At 38.1% G+C, this 25,700-nt stretch overlaps 3 protein-coding genes across 12 annotated transcripts in view; 2 read left to right on the top strand and 1 right to left on the bottom strand.

Annotated features, from left to right (window-relative positions):
• LOC125385000 overlaps positions 1-19,110 on the top strand; it is a 64,606-nt gene extending 45,496 nt beyond the window's left edge. For 3 of the 10 annotated variants that reach the window (XR_007223911.1, XR_007223912.1, XR_007223913.1), the window contains 3 exons: positions 6,890-6,971; positions 13,542-13,691; positions 18,819-19,110. Coding sequence is in view for 2 of the 10 variants with exons in the window: in XM_048405395.1 (XP_048261352.1) it covers positions 13,563-13,691; positions 18,819-19,058 (369 nt within the window). In the remaining 8 variants the exon portion in view is untranslated. Of the gene's footprint in view, positions 1-4,833; positions 5,115-5,364; positions 6,151-6,395; positions 6,444-6,585; positions 6,972-7,050; positions 7,312-13,455; positions 13,692-18,818 lie in introns of those variants that run through there. The other 7 variants (XR_007223919.1, XR_007223918.1, XR_007223917.1 and 4 more) reach the window with 7 other exon arrangements.
• Positions 19,111-20,635: 1,525 nt separating this feature from the next.
• On the bottom strand, positions 20,636-25,253 carry LOC125384644 (A disintegrin and metalloproteinase with thrombospondin motifs 3-like). Its single transcript, XM_048405397.1, has 5 exons — positions 25,143-25,253; positions 24,364-24,488; positions 23,803-23,895; positions 22,934-23,169; positions 20,636-21,199 (listed from the first exon to the last, which is right to left on the bottom strand). The coding sequence occupies exons 3-5, from the start codon at positions 23,878-23,880 to the stop codon at positions 21,118-21,120; spliced, it is 396 nt and encodes a 131-aa protein (XP_048261354.1). The 5' UTR covers positions 23,881-23,895; positions 24,364-24,488; positions 25,143-25,253; the 3' UTR covers positions 20,636-21,117.
• On the top strand, positions 21,778-23,104 carry LOC125384998. Its single transcript, XM_048405390.1, has one exon. It carries the CDS (start codon positions 21,987-21,989, stop codon positions 22,851-22,853), a length of 867 nt encoding a protein of 288 aa, XP_048261347.1. The 5' UTR covers positions 21,778-21,986; the 3' UTR covers positions 22,854-23,104.
• Positions 25,254-25,700: the final 447 nt, after the last annotated feature.

The raw sequence follows: 25,700 nt of genomic DNA on the forward strand, positions 1-25,700 counted from the left end.
TTTGACCTGTTAGGCGGAGCAAAATTGTACGTTAAGAGAATAAAGACTGACACTTGCCAGGGTTACGAGTCATCTAGAAAAATAAGCTCCCGTAGAATATCACCTGAACGCCAATTTTGTCTCCGACTACGAGCACACGTAGTCCTATTACGCTGTTCTCTAGGGGGAGACGAGTGGAGAGCGAAAGAGAAGGCAGAGAAGAGCTCTCCGAGGAACATCATATTAGTTTGAGAATTTTCTCATAAAAACAGGCTGAAATTTAAAGTTGATTTGAAAGTAGAGATCGGTTTTAGAAAGGCTACCGGTTCGATTGGATCTCAGGCTGAAAGTTTCATCTACAATTATATCTCAAATATTTGTGCAATTTTATATCTTCTTGCGTGTATTGCGTATGCTAAAAGTCCGCAATTTTAATTATCACGTTTCGCACGAGACCAGCATTCGCGCAAATACTTACGAACGAAAATTTATTCAAACAGTATAAATCTAATCTACAGTAATCTACAGTTAAAACTACCTAGAATTTATTTTATAATAATATTGCGTTAATTACCGTCGTTTCGGCACTTGCAATTTTTCGAGAAGAATCGCCTCATAGCGTTGCACAAACGATAAACAATTAACATTGTCGTTATCGAACTCAATTTGTTACGAACTGTCGTCGCATTCGTGCAATTTATATTTAGCATAAACCGTACGCTTAATACAACCTTACGATTATTAGCAAATTCCTTGTTAGCATATTCCTTATTAACAATTATTTCTAGAAACGAGATAACATTTGCTTGCCGAACTTATCAGAATATTTGTCTCTCGTTCGTTTGCGTTTATTAGCTGAGCGTAATTCTCGCAGTGGTAACGCTTCTCCGGGTTCTCCAGTTGTTGTGTATGATATCGTATAAAAGATAAATGCTTCGGTTAAGAGTAAATTTCGAAAGAAACTATTCGTTAATTTGCCAAGGATTCGTATTCTTCTAATTACACTTGCTAGCCAAGTGTAACTACCACAATCGACGCCAATAGCCCAAGTTCGATCGTAACAGGCGGATCGTTTCTAACTAATTTTACGTAGAACGTTCTGATCGATATTATCGTCGTCCCACTGAACCAGTTGTTCGCGTTCATCGCGTCGCGTCTTAAAATCGGGCAATTGTCTGGTTTGCATGATTCGTTCGACGAACGGTAACGCAGCTGTACGCACAGAAACCGATAAATCGGCTCTACAAACTGATTAGACCTCTCGTTTAGAAAGACGGTGTAAATGAACATAAACACTTTTGTACGCGAGAACCCATAGAAAGGAAATTCCGCGTACACCGGCAGAAACGACTAGCTTAATTTCAACGACAGCATCGTTTCTGAGAATTGAGCATTCATCGTTAAACATCAAAGCGTTGGCTTTCAGAGATGTACAAGTTTCTGTATGTCACGGTGTACACGTCAAACGTTCCTTGATTCGATGAAATGCAGCCTCTACTTTGCTCGATTTGTCACGGATTAGTTGCACCGTGCAAGCAAGGTTTATACTTAGACTTCAAAGTACCGAACATCGATAAAACACAACGCAGGTACGTGTTCTAAACGATGACACGAGCTTCCAAGTTTCCCAAGGAAAAATTGTTTCCCGCTGTTTGCGCGGTGGCTCGCGCTGCTATTCCAACGTTCGCAACGGAAAATTTTTCCAAATGCGCATTACGCGACACTTTCCGAAAGTTTGTTAACGCTGTAACGAGACAGGAATCGCTGCGAGAATTATAACAGTGAAATTTGAAACGAAACCGACGATGCAGATGGAAATTACGTTATTCTGGACATTTACTTGCGAACGTAGTTTATTTAGTATTAGTGAAAAATTAGCACACGGTATGAACAGTAGTTTTAAACGCACTATTAGTCTCAAAAACGATCTCGCTATTTACCGTGGCTTATCGACGTAGCGAACAAAATTAGCGTTTTTCCAATAATTCGATGATCTTTTTTCCGATACTTGTGTGATACATATTCAAATCTGTTCCACATTTTGCACGTATAATAATAATAATCACCATAGTTTTGTCTCGTTACAGCGCCAGTGAAATTTCGAAATTATTCGGTGCGATATACCCAATGGCTTGAGAAAGCGTTCCAACGTTCATCACGGAATGTTTTCACGAATGTGCGATGCGTGTCATGCGAGATATTTGAAAATTTCGCTGGCGCTGTAACGAGACGCGAGTATTGTTGAAAAGATATAGAATGGATTCGGAAATACAAATAATTCCCTTTATTTAGCACACAACTGTTATACATATATCTTATACTCTTAAGACCTCAAAATCCTACTCGCACGCACGCTTGTTGTCAACCGACTCTTCCAGATACTTCTAACGACTGGCTCTTGTCTTTTGTCTCAACCAAGACCCGGACGTCCTCTGATCCTTACACACACATTCACATGTACAGTGTAAATGTATCATATTCCCAACAATTGTATTGGAAAAATTTGAAATGGATCGGAAAATGTATATGGAAGTTACAGGACCTTTCTCGAAAATTATCGATAGTTCAAATATCAGGTTGTACAACAAAAGAGTCTTTCGTTTTATAAGAAAATAATAGACGCACGACGTTTCTTGTTTCCTTTATTTTATCGAACTACGTACGTTCCATTTTGTTCTATTAAGGTAAAGACCACGACATTTGACAGATTAGATGTCGTGTTTGTATAAAGATGCATTGTCGTAAAAGACATATTCGTAGAGAAAAGACACTTTTGGGGCAACCTAATATTTGGCTGAACCTGACAAAACTGTACGCTTGTAATAAATAAAAAAAAAAGCCTGCTACGCCCTTTCGATCATTTCAGCTCGAGTTATGTGTGGGTCGACCCAATTACGTTCTTACAACGTCAGAGAATACCTTCGTTTTGAAGAAAATGAAAAAAGATCGCACATTTTCGTTTCAATTTTTTTGATTAAACCTCTTCTCCCAACGTTACAAATATGTTTTATTATCATTAAAATAGGGACAGGCTCGAAAGTACAAAAATTGAAGAGTCGCAACTGATGTAACGAACATAATCACGATAGTCGTGTCTCGTTACAGCGTTAACGGGATTTCAAAATGTTTGGCATAATAAGCGATCCTACGCAAAATTTCCGCCAGCTCAGTGAAGTTTCGGCTATCCGAGTCTCGTATTATACGATGTGTTTCCAGTTTTCTCCTAACTGCGCGTTTTTTTTTTTTTCGAAATTTTAACGCCGGCACCGCGCGAACAAAGTAAATAGATTAATTGAACTTTTAATCGATCAAATAGTCAACTAAACTGAAACGCACGTACGATGTTAAGTTATCGAAATCAATTTTACGATTTTACCGTACGAACGCCGGTATCATCCGACCTTTCGGTATTTTCCGAGTTTTCTATTGTTCGTGTGATACGCGTCACCTCGGAACGATCAAGATTATTCGAACACTTTCGCAAGCCATAATAAGATTACAGAAAAATGTACTTTGCTGTGAATACACGTTTCATCGGAGGAATCGAAATTTGTACAGGACGAAGTAGCGTCGTTCGAACGAAACTGCGATAGACTTAAAGTTGGGCTGTACAATTTCTAGATTTATATTAATCCTATAGAACGAAAAGACCCAGAGCTCTATGAACGTTCTAAGAGAACGGATCTCCTTCGGCGTAAATGGCGCTCCTTATCGGCGAACGGCTACAATATCCTAAATCTTTCTTTTCGACGGTTTCCACGTCGATCGAGAGAAATTATTCGTCGAAATGGACTATCCGTGGCTGATCTATTACGGTAGAAAGTGAAAAAGAACGTAAACGAAGGAAATGGCCGACATAAAGGACGATAACTGTTAATTTAAACGTAATAGAACGAAAGAATACGACGTATTCGTTAAAGGATATTTAAGACAATTTAAATTAAAATCGATTTTCACACGACGTGCTTCGATTTTTTCTAGAACCAGATTATATCTATGATAACGTTTCGATAATATCGTTTTATGCAAAAGAAAGCCAATTATATGATTGAAAGAAGAAATTTGGATCAACGTATGGATATCCTTCTATTTCGTTGCACGAGTTGCGAATAACCTGTCGAATAATGATAAAGATAGAAACGAATATGACAAAGGCATAACGAAGGAACTAATATTCAGAATTTCGTGCGTTTAATTCCTCGAAAATTGCACTTTTAAACGCATCGGTCTCGCAGTTCAACCTGCCGGGAACAAAGAATTTTATCGAAAACATCGTTCTAACATTTCAATTTTACAAACGTTTCGCTCTGCTTCGTTAAAAGCTGCGCGTATTTGGTAGATAGAAAATTATGCACATACGTTAAAACGTATAACGCGCAACAGGCAAGGATATACGCGTACGCGCTGCAAACGCGTTAAAAGCGAAAAATATCGCTGAAATTATTTTCCCATAATAAAGAAATCGTCGGGCCTCTTACGAATACAGAAGATAATTCGTTAAGATTATAGTGTCTATTAATTTTACCATAACGAGTTTAACAGAGCTTTCGAAACTAAAAGCTTTATCACAGACGATAAACCCTTTGAGTGCTGAATACTCACGGCCTATGCCGTCCGTACGGACGGCGCGTGTCTAGCGCTGACGATCGCTGTGGACGGAATACTTTTTCGTTAGACTGAACTCTGTTGATTAACTATTCAAAGCGCAAATCGTAATAAGTTATAGTAGTTTAAATGATTAAAATGAAAGAGATTAAATGATTCAAGAGCGTTATATCTTAGTTATTTTTAATTATTTATTATAAACATTGAAATTTACAGTTAACTAGAATTTGGGTAATAAACTAGAAAACTATATTTAGTAAATATGTAAAATCCCTAGAGTTCATGTAGGATAGGGATTCTTTTTGTTTTACGGGTAGCACGACAGGCTGTGTTTAACGGAGAGATCGATACGGACGAGCAGTTGAAGAAGTACGTGTTCCCCAGACGGACGGACAGAGAGTTACATTAGAGAGACAGACAAGGTTATAGAATAGTTGTTTAAGATTGTAAAGACTGAAGATTTAAGATTTAAAGACTGAAGAAGAAAGGTCGGTAGCTCAGGACGTTGAAAATCGATTCTCGATTTTCAGGTAAACATTGCACCAAAGACTTATAATTTCCCGTTTAGATAATCATCGTTATTGATTGCTATAGACGCATATTAATTGTTGTTCATTTTTGTATTTTATCAAATCATTTCATAATAAAAAAACTCGATTTTCAGACTTCAGAATCGATCCCTGAATTATCCCATTATTGAACCTTATAAATCGATTTTCGCCACGTCATGCCGCTGAGAGTTAACCTACGCGTCGTCATGACCGAGAACGCGAAAGGGGACAAGATAGAGAGTATAAAATATACAGACAACAAATGACCTAATAGGAATATAATTAAATATATTATGCAAACGTTGGACAACGTTATGTTTTGTTAAGCTAACAGGATACACTAAAAATACATTATCAAGAAAGGGGATGTGGCCCGTAAGCAAGTATATTCTTCTAGATATGACCATCAGACAGTACCTGTGATGCGGTTATCCCGGAAGTACATTGCGGAGTCGGTAGAGAGCGTTTCCTGACCTCTCGCCAGGGAGACAATAGATGAGGATTTAAGGGTGTCGAATCGGGATCCATGCAACGCGGAGGCGACTCGTTCCTTCGCCCTTCCTCTTCCTCTTCCTCTTCGCCCGATGTGCTTTCCTCTATGACGATTTGAGGCTCGCCATAGTTTGCCACATTCACATTCGGGCTGTACCATTGTCTTCTCATCTTGATTTAGAAAACTCTCACTTGAACATAAATAAAACGTTTCTTCGTTGAAACCGTATCATAGTGGAGAACGATCGAACAGTACAAAAGAATGAATAAAAATAAGTCACATTTTTATTAATTTTCTTTTGTATCTAAAAACAAATCTGATAGATTCAAAGATACAAGATCTTCCGATCTTCCTTTATTGCACGGACGAACAGTTGAAGAAGCACGTGTTCCCCAGACGGATGGACAGAGAGTTACATTAGAGAGACAGACAAGGTTATAGAATAGTTGTTTGAGATTGTGAAGACTGAAGATTTAAGATTTAAAGACTGAAGAAGAAAGATCGGTAGCTCAGGACGTTCAGGTAAACATTGCACCAAAGACTTATAATTTCCCGTTTAGATAATCATCGTTATTGATTGTTATAGACGCATATTAATTGTTGTTCATTTTTATATTTTATCAAATCATTTCATAATAAAAAAAACTCGATTTTCAGACTTCAGAATCGATCCCTGAATTATCGCATTATTGAACCTTATAAATATAACACGAGTTAATAATTTAGTTGTGTGTGAAAAATTCAGTGCTTGGGAAAACTAAAAAAACCAGATGTAGAGTTTTCTTACAAGTGGTGACCACTTCAACAATAACGAGGTACTATTGGCATTTGTTTACTGCCGTAAGGAATGCATTTATATTTATTTCACACAAACGTAATAGTATTACTTCTGCATAGGTGTTCGGAAAAATTGAAAAACCCATACATGCGTCCTTAGTCCATGCCGAGCCCTTACAGAAAACGCATATATATGTCCTTAGTCCACACCGATAGCTTTCGCCAGACACCTATATGCGCCCACAGCACTCAAAGGGTTAAAACACTGTTCTTTGTATCATTTCCCTATTTATAGTTGCGATATCGGGAATAACTTTAAACCGTTTTAAACGTCGTTTACTCGATTAACTCGCGCGTAACGATATTTGTCGTGGAATCTCGCAAAGAACGTAAAGCACACGTAACGATTCATCGATAAATCGGTTAACGACGTTGTTACGATTATCACGAACACACCCGTTAACGATATTTTTTCCATTTTCAGGTTGTTCGCGAACGAAAGGGAATCGTCTCGAGAAAGAAAAACCGCTTATAAGTATTTGTGCACATCGAACTTTCTGCGCTCGGTAAGTATTCGTAAAATCCTACAAAAGTATTACAGCCATCTCGATCGTTTAATTCGATTAAAAACATTTTCGTTTTTAGAGAATTTATTCAACGGTAGTCGTTCGATGTACTAGGTTGTCCGAGAAGTTTCTTTCGTTTCATAAAATGATAATAGATGAGCAACAATTTCTGTTTTATATCATTTTATCGAATTAGGTGCGATCCATTTCCTTACATCTCTATTATTATGTTCGTGCATAATTCGATAAACTAATATAAAAGAAAGGACATCGCGCGTCTATTATTTCTTTATAAAACGAACACAACGTATTAAGCTGCCCGAAAAGTGTCTTTCTTTCGCAAAAAGAATTTTTTACAACAGTGCACCTTCGTACAAACGTGAAAGTAAGTCTGTGAAATATCGCGGTGTTTATCTCAACAGAACAAAACGGATCGTACGTAATTCGACAAAATAATATAAAAGAAAGAACGCGCGTCTATTATTTCCTCATAAAACGAGAGAAACTTTTCGGACAACCTAATAGTAGCGGTACAGCAAGAATAACCTTTCAGAGGCGAATCGTATAGAACGGATAAAAAGAAAAAATAGGAAACTAGGAAAGTAGAAAAAAGTCGGAGATTTCATGCGAAAACGGAGAAGCGCACTAGCGCGCGACGAGTTTTCCAAGCGTTTTATCTACGACAAATGCAAACATCATTTGGCTGAACATCTGACAGCACAGGCGGTATGACCCATGTTGAACCATGTTGATCGAAACGACGAAAGGTCACGCGTTAGCCTGCGTTGACAAAACGGTGTCACTTGAGTGGAATCATGCGATTTTTCTTACCGTATCGTCGTTTGATCCTTCCGTCGATTCTAATGGAAAATTGAAATTTCATTTCTGTTGCTTCTTAACAACACGACATAACGAGAAATCGAACGACTTGTTGTTATTTCATTTCGCTCTATCTCCTCGTTTTATTTATACATCTTTCGAAAAGCTATCGTCGATAGCGTTTTTAAACAGTTAACCGCGTTTCATGAATTAAACAGGTCGAGAAAAATGTTAATCTCGGTGTGTTTCATCTGTCGTATAATATAAAACATTACCATTTACCATAAAAATTCCAAATTTTAGTAAGAAGCGCTAAGAATGTTATTTAGTGGTACGTTCGCTTTGTCAGTAAAACTGAAAAATTTGATTTGTTCCTTTGTTATATCGGTTATTCCCTGTACAACGTATTCCTTTTTATAAACTCAGTTGATTATTTTCACCGATATGTCGGCTATGCCCGAATTGTTTACGCAATTTTGTCTGCTTGCAAATTGAGTGGATGTTTTACTGCGTGTGTCCGGTATTCCCCGATAACGATCGAAATATAATACAGAAAATATAATGCGATTCAGTTTTTTGGTCGAATGTGTGTTGAATAAATTATCGAATATGCAATTCCACGAACACGAGCTTCGAAAGTTGCTCCACCATCTACGAGTTCAACAGTAAAACCTACGCTTCCTATGAAAAAACATTTCCCCAATTTTATACCAGTTATATCATTGATCGAATCCACTTCACGTTGCTGGTGTTAGATTTGCCAAGTGCCACTTTGTGCGATATTCTGTTTCGAGAAATACCACACTGGGAGGATCCACTGAATTTCTTCTATCTTTTCACATTTTTCTTGTTTACGAATTTTGTTATTTTGTTACAATTTTAACATTTTATGTGGGAAATAATTCATTTTTTCGAAGAAAAATGTAAGCCATCGTCATTTTGGTTTAACGTCGTCGTAAAACTTATAACAGGAACACGTAACACATTTTCTTTGTGTTCGACGTGTATACTCGTCGTCGTTTATTTTTATTTGCATTTTATTCACGTTGATTTCTAAAACTAAATTCCACGGTTAACTGGTTAACAGTACATCGCGCTTCGTGAATATTTCAATTCACTCTTCTATGCTAAGGAATCGCACGAGTCATCTGATGCGTCATTCGTCTATCATCTGACACGGACGAAGAAAGGAAGAATTTCTCGAGATTTTACGCAGAACGAAAATTTGTTTTTCGATATACGCTACAATTTTGTTTTTCTCATAGAGATTATACGAGAAAGTAAAATGTACTATTGTTCGTTTTATTCCGCGCGATTCTCAACTTTTATAATCTCGCGTAACGTAACAAAGCATTGCAAAAAGAAATAAAAAGGTGGAAAAGTAAAAACTGAAAAATATGTTGCGCGTAGAAATTTCTTACGATTTCTCTTCAAACTTTGAACATTTGGATTCAAATTAACGCGATATAGTATCATTTACATGTACAGTTTAGTTGATAACAAACTAACAGCAAACAAAGCAATGTTTATCGATGTTTTACGAAATTTATTTATTACACGACTTATATTTGTGTGACTTTTTCTTCGTAATTTCGTAATTGATTGTTATTCTGGGTGTTTAGATATTTTTCATTCTGTCCACAGTTTCCACTCGGTCGTATCTTCCTTTCGTTAACAAACTTTCTCGAGTTTGAGGAAAATATGAGAGAACCGTTACTTTATATGCAAGTTTCTTTCTTCGAACGTTAAAAGTTCGAAATTTTCTTAAAGCATCAGGAGTATTTTCATTTGTCGAAACGAGGACGAAATTGGGGTATAAAACTTGGCGAGCGCTGCAGCATCGAGAATTAATGATATTGTGCTTCAACTTAATTTATCGCCATGAAAATGCTGGTATGCACTTAGTCGACCACGAACTTTTACTATTTCGGACTTTTTCCTCCTAATATTTTATATTGGGTTGGCAACTAAGTGGTTGCGGATTTTATCATTAGGTGGTACTGACAAAATCCGCAATCACTTAGTTGCCAACCCAATATTATCGTTCCATCTGAAACTTCTATTATTTAAAGCATCGTATTAAACCTTGTGTCTGAGTACAATGTTTCCAGTAATATTATACAGGTTGGTTGGTAACTGGTGGTACAAACGGAAAGGGAGTGATTCTACGCGAAAAAAGAAGTCGAAAATATAGAATAAAAATTTTTCGTTTGAGGCTTCGTTTTCGAGAAAATCGACTTTGAATTTTCGCTCGGTACGCGTGCACTTTATCACGTCTCGTTATAACGGACCTCACTGTACATCGTTGTCTCGATGGATATTATCGCAGTTTAAGTTTGTTTTTGCCGTAACGGAAAATTAGGAATACATAATGAAATAACATGAAGTAATCATAAAGTTTATTATTACAAAAATTGCTGAAAGTGTTGCCCATTCTGTCCAACACATACTTCTGCTCTTCTAATTAAATTTCTATGAACACTTTCTAACGCATTCGTTTGTTTTAAAGTATGAAAGGCTACAATAATCTTTTCTTTCAATTGCTCGAAAATAAAACCTCGAACGAAAAATTTTTATTCTATATTTTCGACTTCTTTTTTCGCGTAGAATCACTCCCTTCCCGCTTGTACCACCAGTTACCAACCACCCTGTATATTGGGTTGTCCGGAAAGTGTCTTTCTTTCAAAGAGACGTCTTTTTCAACGACGCATCTTTATACAAATATAAAACCTAATCTGTCGAACATTGTGATCTTTAGTTTGATAAAACAAAACGGATCATAGGTAATTCGATAAAATAATATAAAACGGAAAATGTGCATCCATTATTTCCTTATAGAACGAAAGAAACTTTTCGGACGACCTAATAGTTTCGTATTGCCATAAACGGAGAAAATTCGAACTTTCTAAGTAACGTAAACTGAAACTCGAAATTCGTTAAAGTAAAATTGAGGAAAAATCAAATATTGTGCATAGTAACTTTCTAAATTTTTGTGTACAATGTTCGTCGTAATAATATCAACGATAGAATATAATCAGAAGAGTACGCGTGCGATAAATTCGATCGTGCGTTTAAAAAGAAATAAATGAAAATTTCAATAAGAACGTAGTTGGCGATTTAATAGAATTTCAATAGAATTTCAATAATGGACAAGAATTTCGTTATTTGTCCGGTAACGTCGTTGTGTCCATTTTCGTAAAAGCCAGATTACGATTGCACGTTTTTCTCGATTCGAAGCTTCGTCGAGTTTAATCCGGCGACCGGCTTAGGCTACAGTATGTTTCAAATTTCCAGCCCTTTGTATGCAGAAAAATCATTCGGCCCGATGAACCGCGTGAAATGTAGAAGTTCACTGATTCAGCGAACGAAAATAAATCGCATGTAATATTAAATCGATATCGTCGACCTGAGGGCGAACTTTCTCTTTGGAATCTCGTATCTTGGACACGTCGAATCAAACTTTCGAAATTCGATATTTCCACCGATTCAATGCTACTCGTATGACTTTGATATTTGTCGATACACCCCGGTACACGTGTAACGACATTTGCGACTTCGACGCATGGAAAATCCGTCTCGTAAAATGTGCGCTAGCCTGTGCTGAACTGGTGAATGATTGCCACGTTAGAACGAAATAGCTTCAATAAATAATTGATATGCAGCGACATAAAGAAAGTAGCGGCAAAGTAAAAATTTTAATGTAAATCTTTCGATGGATTCAAAGGCGTAATAAAAAAAGGTAATAAAAAGATTTCGAAGCAGAACTAGATTATTTGAAATTCTCTGACGAAAATGCTACGATAGAAGGTCCTTTAGTGCGGAAATTACGTTACAGAATTTTTTCGAATGGAAAGAACACAATGTAGTTATTGATTTTGAAGAATGTTCCATAAAATATTGAGTTACTTAAGCTGCTTATATTTTGATTTTTGTAAATAAGCAAACGCGTATTGTTTATCATTTTATTGTTAACTTATTTATTCCATCTTTTCTATTATTCGTTATTTAATATTAAAAATTGCACTTATTTTCTTAAAGTTGATTCATATAATTATCATGCTTTCCTTTATGAATTAATTGAATGTTAACGCGTCGCGTAATTTATAAGTATTAAGAAAAATCGTTTATTCGAGTACATTATTCACCTGGTGTAATGTCACTCAATTAAGAAGCACGAAAGAATATATTCTTGTTCGATTTATCACGAAAAATAAAATCTTGCACGTGTGTACAAGCTGTTGGTTTCATCCAAAAACTACGACGCATGGGATAGAGAAACAGATATATATGCAAATGCACGTAATATATAAGAGAGAAAAACGTATGTACGAGTCCATAAATCGAAGTACGAACTGAAAAGGGAAATTTAAATTTTATCGAAAATTCTACTTCTAATCGACGTCTGCGTAAGATACGAGGACTAGCTGTTGGCGAGATACGGAAGCAATTTGTAGGTTCGAAGGGGAATATCGAGAAACTGGTGGAATACGCGAAGCTGTCGCCAAATTTTAACGTCTAATAACTTCCAATGGCTGTCTGATATTCGCACGGTAACATTTCCAACGAAATAACGAGAGCGATTCGCAAAAGAAAATACCGACTCGCAACATTCGTTCTGGGCACGTGCTGCGTGAGCGCGTCTGCGTAATCCGTTTTTAACGGGCGAAAAAGTCAGTGTTATTGCTAAAGCGAACGTACTAGGAAAAAAGCAGCGAAGCGTAGAACTTTAAAAATAAAACAACATTTTTCCACGTTATATTCCTTCTGATATTTACGAAGCCTTCGTGTGCCAAAAGAATCTGACATTCTAATGTGACAATAAATAGGAAATCTTTTAAGCAAAAAGAAAAGAAAAATACATATATCTCGAGTTCTCATTGGGATTAGGGGCGTGTAACGAATCTTCATTTGGATGAACCATTGTTGTTATACGATATGGATGATATTTACTGGTACCGATATGGTACAGAGTTTGACAAGTAACCGTGGCAATTAGATACTCGAGATGACAATGACAATGATCTTAGGTTCAATAACGAATCCACGGTCAAAGGGATAACAAATACGTCTTCTTCCAAAGTCTAAGTCGCACTGAGCTTACTTGTCCACAATTCAAGTGTAACTCATCTTACTTGTCTACGATATAAGTAGAACTCAACTTACTTGTCTACAGTATAAGTAGAACTCCCTCAGTCCAAATGGAACTGCACTTATATACTCGTCTCTGTACCCCTCGGGTCAACTATATTTTTAAGGAGATCTATACAATTATTCCATAGCTTTGTTAGGTAAAAACGTCCATGCCATGACCGTGGCTACGTTTAGCGACCAGTTGTGTCACTTCGAGCCCAAGCCTACTGTCATAAATCTCGGGTAAACATAGTCGGATTAAATCATAAACAACTACTTCTGAGTTTTATTATTTAAGTGCAGCTATAATAAAAAGTCTAGACTAAAGTATTGGGGATCTTCCCAAAAATTCCAAAAGAAAGGCCCCGATGTCCTTTTATCTCCAACATGTATATAGGAGAAATAAAATAGTATAGTAATTTTTTAATTGCACACTAAACTAGTATTAAATTCCATACGATATTTTCAAGGATCTTGTATCTTTGAATCTATCAGATTTGTTTTTAGATACAAAAGAAAATTAATAAAAATGTGACTTATTTTTATTCATTTTTTTGTACTGTTCGATCGTTCTCCACTATGATACGGTTTCAACGAAGAAACGTTTTATTTATGTTCAAGTGAGAATTTGCCTAAATCAAGATGAGAAGCCCGAATGTGAATGTGAAGGCAAACTATGGCGAGCTCCAACCCGTCATAGAGGAAAGTACATCGGGCGAAGAGGAACAGGAAGGGCGCAGGAACGAGTCGCCTCCGCGTGGCATGGATAATGTATGTTTTTTTTTTCTTTTTATTTATTAGAATATTTACAATCAATTCTCGTTGAGAATTTTCAGTAACATAGTTTGGCGTGATACAATGACATGGATTATAATAGTTTTATATTGTTGGTTCTAGTAGAAACTAAGGATTTAATCTAGAGGGTATTTTCTTTTTAGTCTGCGGATCTGGTCCGTCGTGTCCAGTAGTTGGGTGACTAGTGGGTTGTGGTGGTTGTTGACTCTTGTGTTATATCTGCTTCTGAACTTGTGTATTTCATCTTTGACTGTAGGTATCTTGAGGTCACGGTGGATTGTTTCGTTGGTAACATACCAGGGTGCATTTAATAGGGATCTTAGCGTTTTCGATTGGAAGCGTTGGAGTATTTCAATGTTGGAATTACTTGCTGTTCCCCATAGTTGGATTCCGTAGGTCCAGACAGGTTTTATTACGGCCTTGTAGAGGGTTATTTTGTTCTGTATGTTTAGTTTGGAGCGTCGGCCCGTGAGCCAATAGAATTTTCTTAGTTTTTCCTTTAATTGCTTTGATTTCTCTGAGATATGTTTTTTCCAAGTTAGCCTCCTGTCCAGGGTCATGCCCAGGTATTTTACGGAGTCCTTGCTTGGGATTATTGTGTTGTTAATGGTGACCTGGGGGCAGGTTTGTTTTCGGAGCGTAAAGGTTACATGAGAGGATTTTTTTTCGTTTATTTTGAAGCCCCATTTTTGGAATCACTTTTCCATGGTGTCGCGACTTCGCTGGAGAGTGGATGAGGCAATTGTCGGGTCTGCGTGGGTAGCTAATAGTGCTGTATCGTCGGCAAATGTTGCTATTGTTACCTCGTTTGATATAGGTAAGTCGGCAGTGTAGATGGAGAACAGTAGGGGTCCGAGGACACTACCTTGGGGTATGCCGGATTCTATTGGGACTGTTGCGGAAGAGACGCCTAGGCATTTAACTATGAATTGTCTGTTGGTTAGGTAGGATTTTAAGATGGAGTAGTATGGATGGGGTAGGATCTTTTTGATCTTGTAGAGTAGCCCTTCATGCCATACTTTGTCGAATGCCTGTTGGATGTCTAAGAATACCGCTGAACAGTATTTTTTCTTTTCAAGGGTTTGGCTGATCATGTGGGTTATGCGGTGGATTTGCTCTACTGTTGAGTGTTGTTTTCGGAAGCCGAATTGGTGGTCTGGGAGTGTTTTCAATTCTTCTAGGAGTGGGAGGAGACGATTCGTGAGCATCCTCTCGAATAGTTTAGACAGGGTAGGTAAAAGACTGATTGGGCGATAGGAGGTTGTTTCATATATTGGTTTACCGCCGGGTTTAGGGATGAGGGTGATTAGTGAGATTTTCCAAGCCTTGGGAAAGTGTTGAACGCGGAGGATAGCGTTAAAGATTGATGCGACGAGTGCAAACCCTTTTATGGGAAGTTCCTTGATTGCTTTATTTCCTATTAGGTCGTGACCTGCTGCTTTCTTGGGGTTTAGGCGACTGATTGCTTCTTTAATCTCTGCAGAAGTGAAGGGCTCAATAGGAGGGGACATTTGGAAGGGAATGTGCAGGTATTCGGTAACGTCTGCAGCAGCTACGGAGGAATGGGGTTTGGATACTTCAGACAAGTGTTTGGCAAATAGGTTGGCTTTTTCTATAGGGCTACGCGCCCATCCGCCTTGCGGGCGGCGGATTGGAGGTATTATTTGTGGGGTGCGCGTGAGTTTCCTGGAGGCCTTCCATAGTGAGTAGTTGGAGTCGGCTGTGGGGGACAAGCTGGCGAGATATTTGTGAAAACAATCATTATTGTAGTTTTTTATGGTTTTGAATAGTTTTCTAGTTGCGTTGTTTAGTTTGCGTTTGTCCTCCGGTGTTCTATGGGTCTGCCATACTCTTCTTAGTCTACGTTTTTCTGCTATTTGTTTTTAATATGTACTGGGGATATTCGTGTTTGCTGATGGACGTTATTGCCGGTGTGGAGAAGCGGATATCGTTTATTATGCTCGTGTTTAGGTATTCCGTAGCTGCTTCGATTTCTTCGTTGGTTTTTAGTGAAGTTGAGGCTGAAGTTGTGTGTGTGAAGATTTCTCTAAAGAGCTGCCAGTTGGTGTGTTGGTTATGAATGGAGCCATTAGGTGTATTCTCGATGATAGTTGAACTGATTGTTACTATCACGGGGGAATGGTCAGAGGAGAGATCAGCCGAGGAATTGATTTGGACGTGTCTTGACGAGATATTTTTAGTTATGAGGAAATCAAGGAGATCGGGTATTTTGTTTGTGTCGGTGGGCCAGTGTGTGGGTTCGTATGTGGTAAGGTAGTTGAGGTTATTGGTTATTATGCTGTTGAGGAGGTTTTTGCCTCTTACTGTAACCAGTCTGCTGCCCCATTGGGTGTGTTTGGCGTTGTAGTCTCCTCCGGCTATGAATTTATTGCCCAGGGTGTCCAGGAAGTTGTCGAAGTCTTCTTTGGCGATGGAGTGTCTGGGAGGGCAGTATACAGCTGAAGTGGTGATTGTACCATGACAGTCTTCTATTGCTACGTTTGTTGCTTGGAGGTAGTCTTTCTGGAATGGTTGAAGTTCGTAGTGCTGGATGTTTGATTTGATTATGATTCCGGTGCCGCCGTGAGCCTTTCCGCTGGGGTGTTGGGTGTGGTAGAAGTTGTAGCCGTGTATTTTGAGGTAGTTTTTGTCGGTGAAGTGGGTTTCGGATATGAGCATCACGTCTATTTGCTGTTGTTTTAAGAATAGTTCTAGTTCAGATTTGTGCTGAGCTAGACCGTTGGCGTTCCACAGAGCTATTCGCATTGGTTTTATTTTGCTTCTGTGCGTATGAATTTGTCCATGAAGAGTGTGAGTAGTGACAGCAAGTTATTAATTTGCTCAGTTTGCTTCTCGATAAGTTTTTCGAGTCTGGTAAAGTTGTCTGTGCTTTGTGGGGTGGGAATTCTATTTTCTGTGTGTACACTGTGTGTTTTCGAGTTGTTTACGTTTCCTTGCGTTGCCTGCGCATAGGATACTGTTGGTGTGGTGAGTTTTTGGGGTTTAGGTTCTTGTATGGTTATGTCCTTGGGTCTCAGTTTTGGATACTTTATATTATGTAGTGTTTTGTAGGCTGAGCATCCTTTGTAGTTCGCAGGATGCTCTCCTTGACAGTGGATACACTTGGCGGGGGTTTCCGGGGATTTAGTGCATTGGTCAGTGGGGTGATTACCTGCACATTTTACGCACCGGAAGTTGTGATTGCAGTATTTCTGCGTGTGGCCGTACCTTTGGCACCTTTGCATTGTATTATTTCTTTCTTTACAAGAGGTGGCTCGAACTTAACTATGGAGTTCATCAGCCGATTGATGTTGTAGATTTCTTTGTTGTTTGTTTTTTGTTTTAAGTCTATAAAAAATAAGGATAGTGGGTTTTTTGTGATTCTATGCCTAATGTTGCTGATGTTAGTTACTTCGTGGCCGTGATTTAACAGTTCGCACTTTAGTTCGTCTAGATCGACTGAGTGGTGGATGTTGCGTAGCACCACTCGAAATGGTCTTTCTTGTTTGAGCTGGTATGTGTGGAATTTAGCGTTTAACGTTTTTAATAGCTTGGTTAACTTTCTATAGGCGTCTGGGCGGGTCGGCAGTATTTTCACGTGGTTGTTGTTAATCTTTAACTTGTAGTCCTCTTTGCTGATGTCTTTTTCGATAGTCTTAATCATTGACTGTATGTCGATTACGTCGTTAATGAATATCGGTGGGAGAGAGGGAATTCTTTGAGTATGGAGATTATTTACCTTTTCGGTTGTAATCATGGAGTCTTCCGTGGACTCCAGTATTGAAAATCTATTGTAGGTGGTCACCTGGCTGGCTGATGGTTTAGTTTGACTCTTGTTTACATTTGTCTTGGTTGGTTCGAGCTTTCGTTTTTTCGTGTGATGGTCGTTTACCAGGATAGATGTGTTGCCCTCTTGCCACGGGGGAGGAAAAATGGTGGTGTTATAATTTAGCTCCGGGGAGCCTGTTGGGAATGATAGAGCCATCATCGAGCTAATTAATTCAGTGTGAAAGAACTAGTCGAGAGGCTGTTAACCCCTGGCTAGGTTAGTTGGATTCGCTTTCGACAGATGGGCGTCACGTGGAGTTTTGTGAACTTCACAGGGCACTGGACACACGTCTGCACGCCTCGGCACTCACGAACGAACTGGATAATGTATGTGATAATGTATTTTTAGTGTATCCTGTTAGCTTAACAAAACATAACGTTGTTCAACGTTTGTATAATATATTTAAAGAAAAAGATTGATCGTACTTTCTGATCTGAAAAAATAGCTCTGTTTATACATTATACATTATACATGTGTATGGGAATTAACTAGTGTCTATATAGTTTCATACTGACAAAATAGTTTCGAGTTACTTAAAAATAGTTGCTTGATTCAAGCAACTGTACGCGTTAACAAAATAGTTCCAATTTACTTGAAAATAGTTGCTTGATTCAGGTAACTTGACCAATCTGAAACATCATAAAAACTTGGAAGGATATTTCAAGCAAAATTACAGGTTCACATTGGCAAAATGATTCTAACTTACTTGAAAATAGTTGCTTGATTCAAGCAACTGTACACGTTAACAAAATAGTTTCAAGTAACTTGAAAGTAGTTGCTTGATTCAGGTAACTTGACCAATCTGAATCATCATAAAAACTTGGAAGGATATTTCAAGCAAAATTACAGATTCACATTGGTAAAATAATAGGTTCACATTGACAAAATGGTTTCGAATTGCTTGAATTCAAATCGTTTGACGAAGCAACATGACTAATCTGAATAGTTTAATTGTCATCTTTATCCAAGACTCGCATAGTCAATCGAGCCATTCGGAAATCACATTGACCAACTCCAAAATTGAAAAGTAGAGAAAAGTAATTACAAGTATCGCAAGTGGTGAGACAATATGCGATAAAAGTGAAAAGATGAGCGTGGCGTTAAGCTCTAAGAAACTAGAGGTTTTGTGAGAATCAATCGTGTACTTGAACGATGAAATTGCGAAATTATGAGATTGTCCAAAGATGAAGTTGGTCAATTTGACTTTCGCCAGGCTCGATCGTCACTACGACAGTTCTCGCGTATCGAAACTATCTTGATGTTTGTGTCGACAGGTGAGACGAATGAGCGATCGTGGCGGAGAAGGATCAGGACATTCGGTCGTTACGAGGGAAGCAGTGTTACCGACTTTGTTTAGTCGTCGCGAATCAGTCGCCTGTTTTCCTTTTGGAGCTGTTACAAGAATATTACCAAAACATGGAAACCCAGTGTCCAGAATGCCCGTACCACCGATCGGTAGAAGAAGTACGCGCAATCTTCGGTTGGACATTATGGACAACATCGCAGACCTATGAACGAGGGAGGTAAGGATCTTTCGTTTATTTTTGTTGAAGTGGTCACCACTTCTAGGAAAACTCCACATCTGGTCTTTTTAGCTTTCTCAAGCGCTGAAGCCATCGACAGCATATAGACAAAGGAATAGCAGGGAGGCAGACCCAATACGGTAGACAGGCGACATTGGCTTCGGGGTTCTCAGTCATAAAGTAACACTGCTAGCGTGCGGATCTGGACCAGCTCAAATTGTATTCCTTTATTTCATTATTAAGTCAAATATATACTTTGTATCTTACACTTTATCCACGCGTTTTTCTCTTTTCTCAACAGGTTATGGACCCAGGGCTGTAAAGTGTAAGATAGCAACGCGAAGTGAATAAATTGTCAAAGTATTGTGCTTAGTAAAGTAAGTGATAGTGCTAAAATGGAATCAGCAAGTGCGAAGATCGAGATGTTACGTGGCGAAGAAAACTGGCTCCAGTGGCGTTTTGTCATGCGTACACTTTTGAAGGAAGATGACGACCTGATCAACGTGTGTGAAGGGAATCTGTGTCATCTGTACGTAGCGAAAAAATTACCAGTGGATTTTAACGAAGCGATGAGATCCGAAAAGAAAGAAATTATGTGGCTAAAGAAAATATTTCTCGAATGCAAAATAGAGATATTTAAGTATACGCTATGTGTAGATAATACTAGTGTCGTAAAATTAATTAAGAATCCTGAATTCCATCAAAGAAGTAAGCATATTGATATAAGATACCACTTTTTGCGAGATTTATACAATAGAGGCGAAATTGATGTAACATATGTAACAAGCGAAGAGCAACTGGCAGATATATGTACAAAAGCGTTGCCAAAACCAAGATTTGAATATTTAAGACAAAAGTTAGGTTTGAAAAATAAAAAAGATGTTAAGAGGTAATTGCTTATAGAGATGTAGAGTTTTTAGGGAGGGTGTCGAAGTGACTATCACTTCTAATATAAAAAAAAAACTCTACATGATCTGTTTAGTCTTCTCGTAGTTTTTTTAGTAATAAATTAATTTGAATGGAAAAGAGAAAGGCAGTTGGCAAATGTATTTGTGAAGACATTGACAAAATCAAGATTCAGATATTTACGACGAGAGTTAGAAACTATTCAGATATAATTGTTTGTCGGGATGTAGAGTTTTAGGGAGGGTGTTGAAGTGGTCACCACTTCTAGGAAAACTCCACATCTGGTCTTTTTAGCTTTCTCAAGCGCTGAAGCCATCGACAGCATATAGACCAAAGAATAGCAGGGAGGCAGACCATAAACGGTAGACAGGCGACGTTGGCTTCGGGGTTCTCAGTCATCAAGTAACAGTGCTAGCGTGCGGATCTGGACCAGCTCAAATTGTATTCCTGTATTTCATTATTAAGTCAAATATATACTTTGTATCTTACACTTTATCCACGCGTTTTTCTCTCTTTATATACTGAATAACCTCAACAATTTTAGCCGCTCTATCTCCGCTAGTTTGCAGACTAAGAAAAACCGAGTTTAAAGTTGACGAACTTCTATACGATCGTGCGAAGTTAAGATTTGAAAGAACCAAATATTCGTTGCTCTCCAGGTATACAATTTTCATCGTATTATTTATTATTTTATTCTTTGTAACTTATAATTATTTACACATCATATCGTTCTTTATAACAATGTACGCATACGTGGATTCATCAATTACTTTTTTTTTCTTCTTTTTTAGATGGAGTTAGAACAATTATTAATTAGGCGAAAATTAACAGTTAAAATTACGGACGAATCGAGTCGCTATGGTTTTCATTCCTTGTTCGTCAGGAGCCTCGCTAAGGAAGCACGTCTTCGTCGGTGAAGCTTATAGCATGGTCGCGAAGAAGCTTATTTTTCAATTGGAATCATAAATTATTAAGCAATAACATAGAAATTTACTTCATCCCGCGCTCAATAGCCAGGGACGTGTCGTAAACTCGGTATCTCCGCAGGGTAATTTGGAATTATATTACAGCGGTACAAGTTGCCGAACTTCCTCACCCGCAGAGATATCGTGATCTTCTCGGAAAACTAACATCTCGTGTTAGTTCAAGTAGCGTCCCATCTTTGCCAGTAGAAGGCGCGCCAAGAGCACGTGAAAGGCTGGTCATGACACTCGCGGCATTCACACCTCGAACACAGAAAAAGATACTTGTTAACGTTCAAGCGGTTCAGATATTGTTCAATTTTCGCGCGACACAAACGTTGTTCAAACTTGGAACGCTACAGGCATTTTTCAACTCTGTTACGAGCAAACTTATACATATTCATTGAAGACATACGAAAGAATACGCGCTGTATTCGTTATCATGCGTTTTTTTTATTAGAGTTCAGACTTTTATGGATCGTCATTATTGGAACAGCAAGCGTTCAGTTCTGTTCTTCCCTACGTGCTCATAATCTTGGCTGATAACCGCCATTCGCTATATACATCGTTGGTATCGACGTCAAAGGATTAACACAGACAAATACGTCCGTACAATCCGATTTGATTGATTTTAGATCTTGCATAAAACAGATCTCTATATAAACAGATAATTTCTGATTCTAAACATTTGTATTGCTTCTTCTTCCGCTTTGAAATCCTCTACAAACGCCTTTTATATTCGTTCAACTTTTCAGCTCACAGAAAAGAACATTACGCGTATTCCTAGCAATCGCCCAAAGACTCGAACGTGTGCTTCGATAAAGCTCGCTTAACTTTCATCGACACATCGATAACTTTGCGTTCCAAGATGTTATTACGCCCTAGAATCCCTAACATAATTTTAGAAGCAGAATTTCTGTGCAAAACAATTCCATCGCCTTGTCACGCTTAACGGCTCAATCATCGAAACATGTATCATAACGCACGAATTATGATGAAAAAGAAACTGTCTTTCGAATAAAAGCAATCCGTTTGCCAGGTGCGCTTAAGGATGTACAGGACGTCGACGGAGCAAGTGTACGAAATACAGCCGCTGGAGGGTAACAGTTCCGCTCAACGTTACACTCAACAGCCGAAACAACGATTCTCTGAAATGCCTACTCCTTCGGTTTCGCCGACGTCTTCTCTCCGAAAGCGCGTCTCGGAACTGCCAAGAGCCGCGAGTGCATCCGTTTCCGGTGCTGCGGGCATTGTCTGCTCTAATACGGATCTGATATCGATCCTAAGCTCGTTAGCGTCTTCCGCGACGGAAATCAACCGATGCGGCGAGGAAGCGCCGAGTTCCCAGGACGATAGCAAATCAAACTGGCCCGGAAAAACGACCGAACAGAAGGGAAGTCGATCGAAGAGCTTCCGTTCCAATAGCTTCGACGTGTCGACATTGCACGGAGCTAAAAGTAAGCTTAGCGGATCCTCGAAAGCCGCTATTTCGACCTTTATGGCACCGTCGAATTGGTTCACGAAGAGACACCAACCGATGTCGAAGAAGCCGGAAGATTTAGTAACGGCCAGTTTAAGTCTCAAGTTCGATAAATCGAAGGTAGTGAAGGCGGTGAAGGAAACGTTGGGTAAAAAGTCCCCTAATAGCGAGGTCAAACACAAAGTCGTATGGGACAACACTAGTGGAACCAAAGTGGACGCTCAGCTAAGTTGTATTTCTCGTTACGATATCGTTTCTTGTTTAAGAGCCATCGTAGGTGAAAGGAGGAATGCAAGAACGCACATAATACGCAAAAATCTATGGCAGATTCAAAGCACAGTACTCGTTGTGATATTCGGTAAAGATAATAAGTTCTCCTATGGAGATTTCATTTTTCAAATTATTCTCGTAAAAGTACGTATTTGCATAAATAAATAGCACACGGTCTCTGCGTAAATACCCAGGCCAGTTATAAATATTTCAGTTTGCCAACGATATCCAACATGTGGGACACTCACATGTGTGCTACTTCGTGAGCGATGATAAATGCGCTGGTCAAGCCTTCGTCTCGATTTAACGCGCACGATCTCGCGGGATAGCATACTCCTGACACAGGTGCGTAACCGGAAGGACCTCCTATATCTAATCGCGTCAACCATACAGCAACATCGTGATTTACGTCCTTCGAGGACAGCATCTTTCTGTTCCATTTGTTAACGTTCTCGAGAGATCGTCTGGCATCGCCACGGCGGACCTACGACAACGTTTAATATTTTCTTAATAAAAGCTAGCAAATATTACGAATATGTTATATTTATTATTACATCATGCATTATATACTATATATAAATATTCGTCAATGATAATAAATATATGTGCAAGTAATCGTGTTGTTGATTGTAATCAAATGTAACTTGTAACGCTATTAGTATTTTAATCTTCCTGAAAAATGTTGAAATGTTGATTCAACAGCAGAGAAGAATAGCAGAAAAAGAAAAGTAAAAGGAATCGCAAGTGTCGTATATCAATGATATTATCATAGGTCTATAACATTAAATTAAGATTCTTAAGAGATGAAAAAGGTTTAATAGTCGATTATACAGATATTTCGGATACAGGATAAATGCGAGGTTTGTCAATAATCCGTGAAAATTGTTTGTTTGGAAATTTGTTTCCAAGGGATCGTTCACGGTTGTCCAATTTAACAAAATGGAACTCGTTGCATTTTATCGATCTAAAACGTCATGCGCAGATATTTTGACCTATATAATTTATATACCATACACTGTACAGATAAGTAGAAAATAAAATAATTGACACTCGCATATGCGTATCTCAGATAGTTACTACTTTAGTTAAATGATTTAATTTAATGGAAATCGCTTACCATAACGTCTCGTTTTTCCGCGTATAAAATCATTCGTACGATCACTAGAATCATGTTGGATTCGAGCGATGGGTCCATGTAAATTGCACTGACCTAGGATTAAAATACGTACGAAAATGTAACAGGCGTTAAAACAGTATTACAGCCTTACAAATAAATTATTATTCAAAACTCTCGTAAATACATCGTATCTTATATAATTTTCCTAAAAAATTAATTTTATTCGTTATATTTATCTTAGGAAATGTACGTTATTAATCTCAACAGCATTGGAAAACCAATTACCGAATGGCTGAAATTAATCGATTACAAAATTCCATTACGGATAAATTATTCGCTGAACTTTTTAAAAGATACGTGTAAGCTTCGAACAGTGTAAACAGAAAATACAGAGCTTCCATCCGAGTATACGATCGAGATGTTTGAAAGCAAGTAGCGTACCTTGAAAATACAGAGATACGCATAACTCTGCCCTATGTTTCCCGGTTGCTTGCGTACATATGTAGGAGGAGGTATTCTATATCTAAGTATAATAACAGAATTCCGTTTGGTATTACTTACGATGTTTAAAAGAGCCAAGATATATTGCTGTACTCGAATTCCATGAAAATCTACCACGGAGTAATCAGCAGCTATTCCAAGCTCTAGCCATCGTGGCGGCGAATCCTTAGCAGTTGGTGTTTTCTCTAGAAATGACTTATCTTAGAAATCGACTTATCTTCCACGAAATTAGAAAGTCTACTCGACTCGACTTGATAGCTTAAACGCATGATTATTAAAAGCATAAATTAATATCTACGAGCAAGTATTCGTGGAATAATTATTATGATATAAATAATTATTTCAAAAGTATAATTTCAAAAATATCAATTCGGTATCACCGTGAATTTCATCCTGCAAATTTCTTTAAAATTCTTGACAAATTTTGGTAAACGTATTCCTCCAGCAAATTTGTCTATTTTTCTATCTTTTTACATTAAATTAGGCAAGATAGATAAAGATTCGTGCAATGGACAATATACATATGTGTAATAGACAGGGAATAATAAAATAAATTAAAAACAGCGAAATATAGATGAACGTGTAGAAGATCAAGCGAGAGTGGAATGCAATAGGGAGAATAATTGTAAACCGAGTTCCTTTTAAGGCTGAAGATAAGCTATTCTTATATTACATGCTGTTATTATTACTTTTGTACACGATAGATTGGAATATCAGTACAATTTCTTTCTTTCAGTAATATTCGATGATTCGTTAATTTATTAACCGCTATATTGTACGTGGTAAGTAGAAAAGCAACGATTGTACAAGAATGGCATTTGGAAAAATATTTGACTTACTTGATAATCTGTTCCTTTGCCATTTAGAACCAGAGAAGTATCCAATTTCCTCGGGATTTGTTATTTTATATAGGTTGGGGTTGATAATCAATCTCGGATCCACTCGGATTGGTTATCACACCTTTTATTTTCTCTCTTATACAAAACACCAAATCACACAGCAAACGTCTAAACTCTCCCAATGCGTCTTAGCAATTAAGGCGTGGTCGACTCCTATGACAAAAGAGCGTCGTTAGGAGTCGTACCAACATAACCCTAGTAACCTTTTAGTAACTAGCGGTCATACCAACTGAGCATTTCTCAACAGGATTTACGTCGATCGATAATTCTTCCACTATTGTATCGTTGTATTCTGTGGAGACATCGTCTTTTTCATCGTACAGAATCAATTTCTCAGCTTCTGGGTATTCCACGTCGAAGACGTCACCGGAAAGATTATAAAATCCCTGAACATCGTGGCTTAAGGAATCGCGTTTTCTTCGTTTCGACTTTCTCTTACTTTCTTCAACTTCAAATTTATTCGATTTCCCTGTAACCGAATTATCAACGTTTTACCAC

This window comes from Bombus terrestris, chromosome 4 (genome assembly GCF_910591885.1).
Source record: "Bombus terrestris chromosome 4, iyBomTerr1.2, whole genome shotgun sequence".
In the NCBI taxonomy this organism is placed as follows: Eukaryota; Metazoa; Arthropoda; class Insecta; order Hymenoptera; family Apidae; genus Bombus; species Bombus terrestris.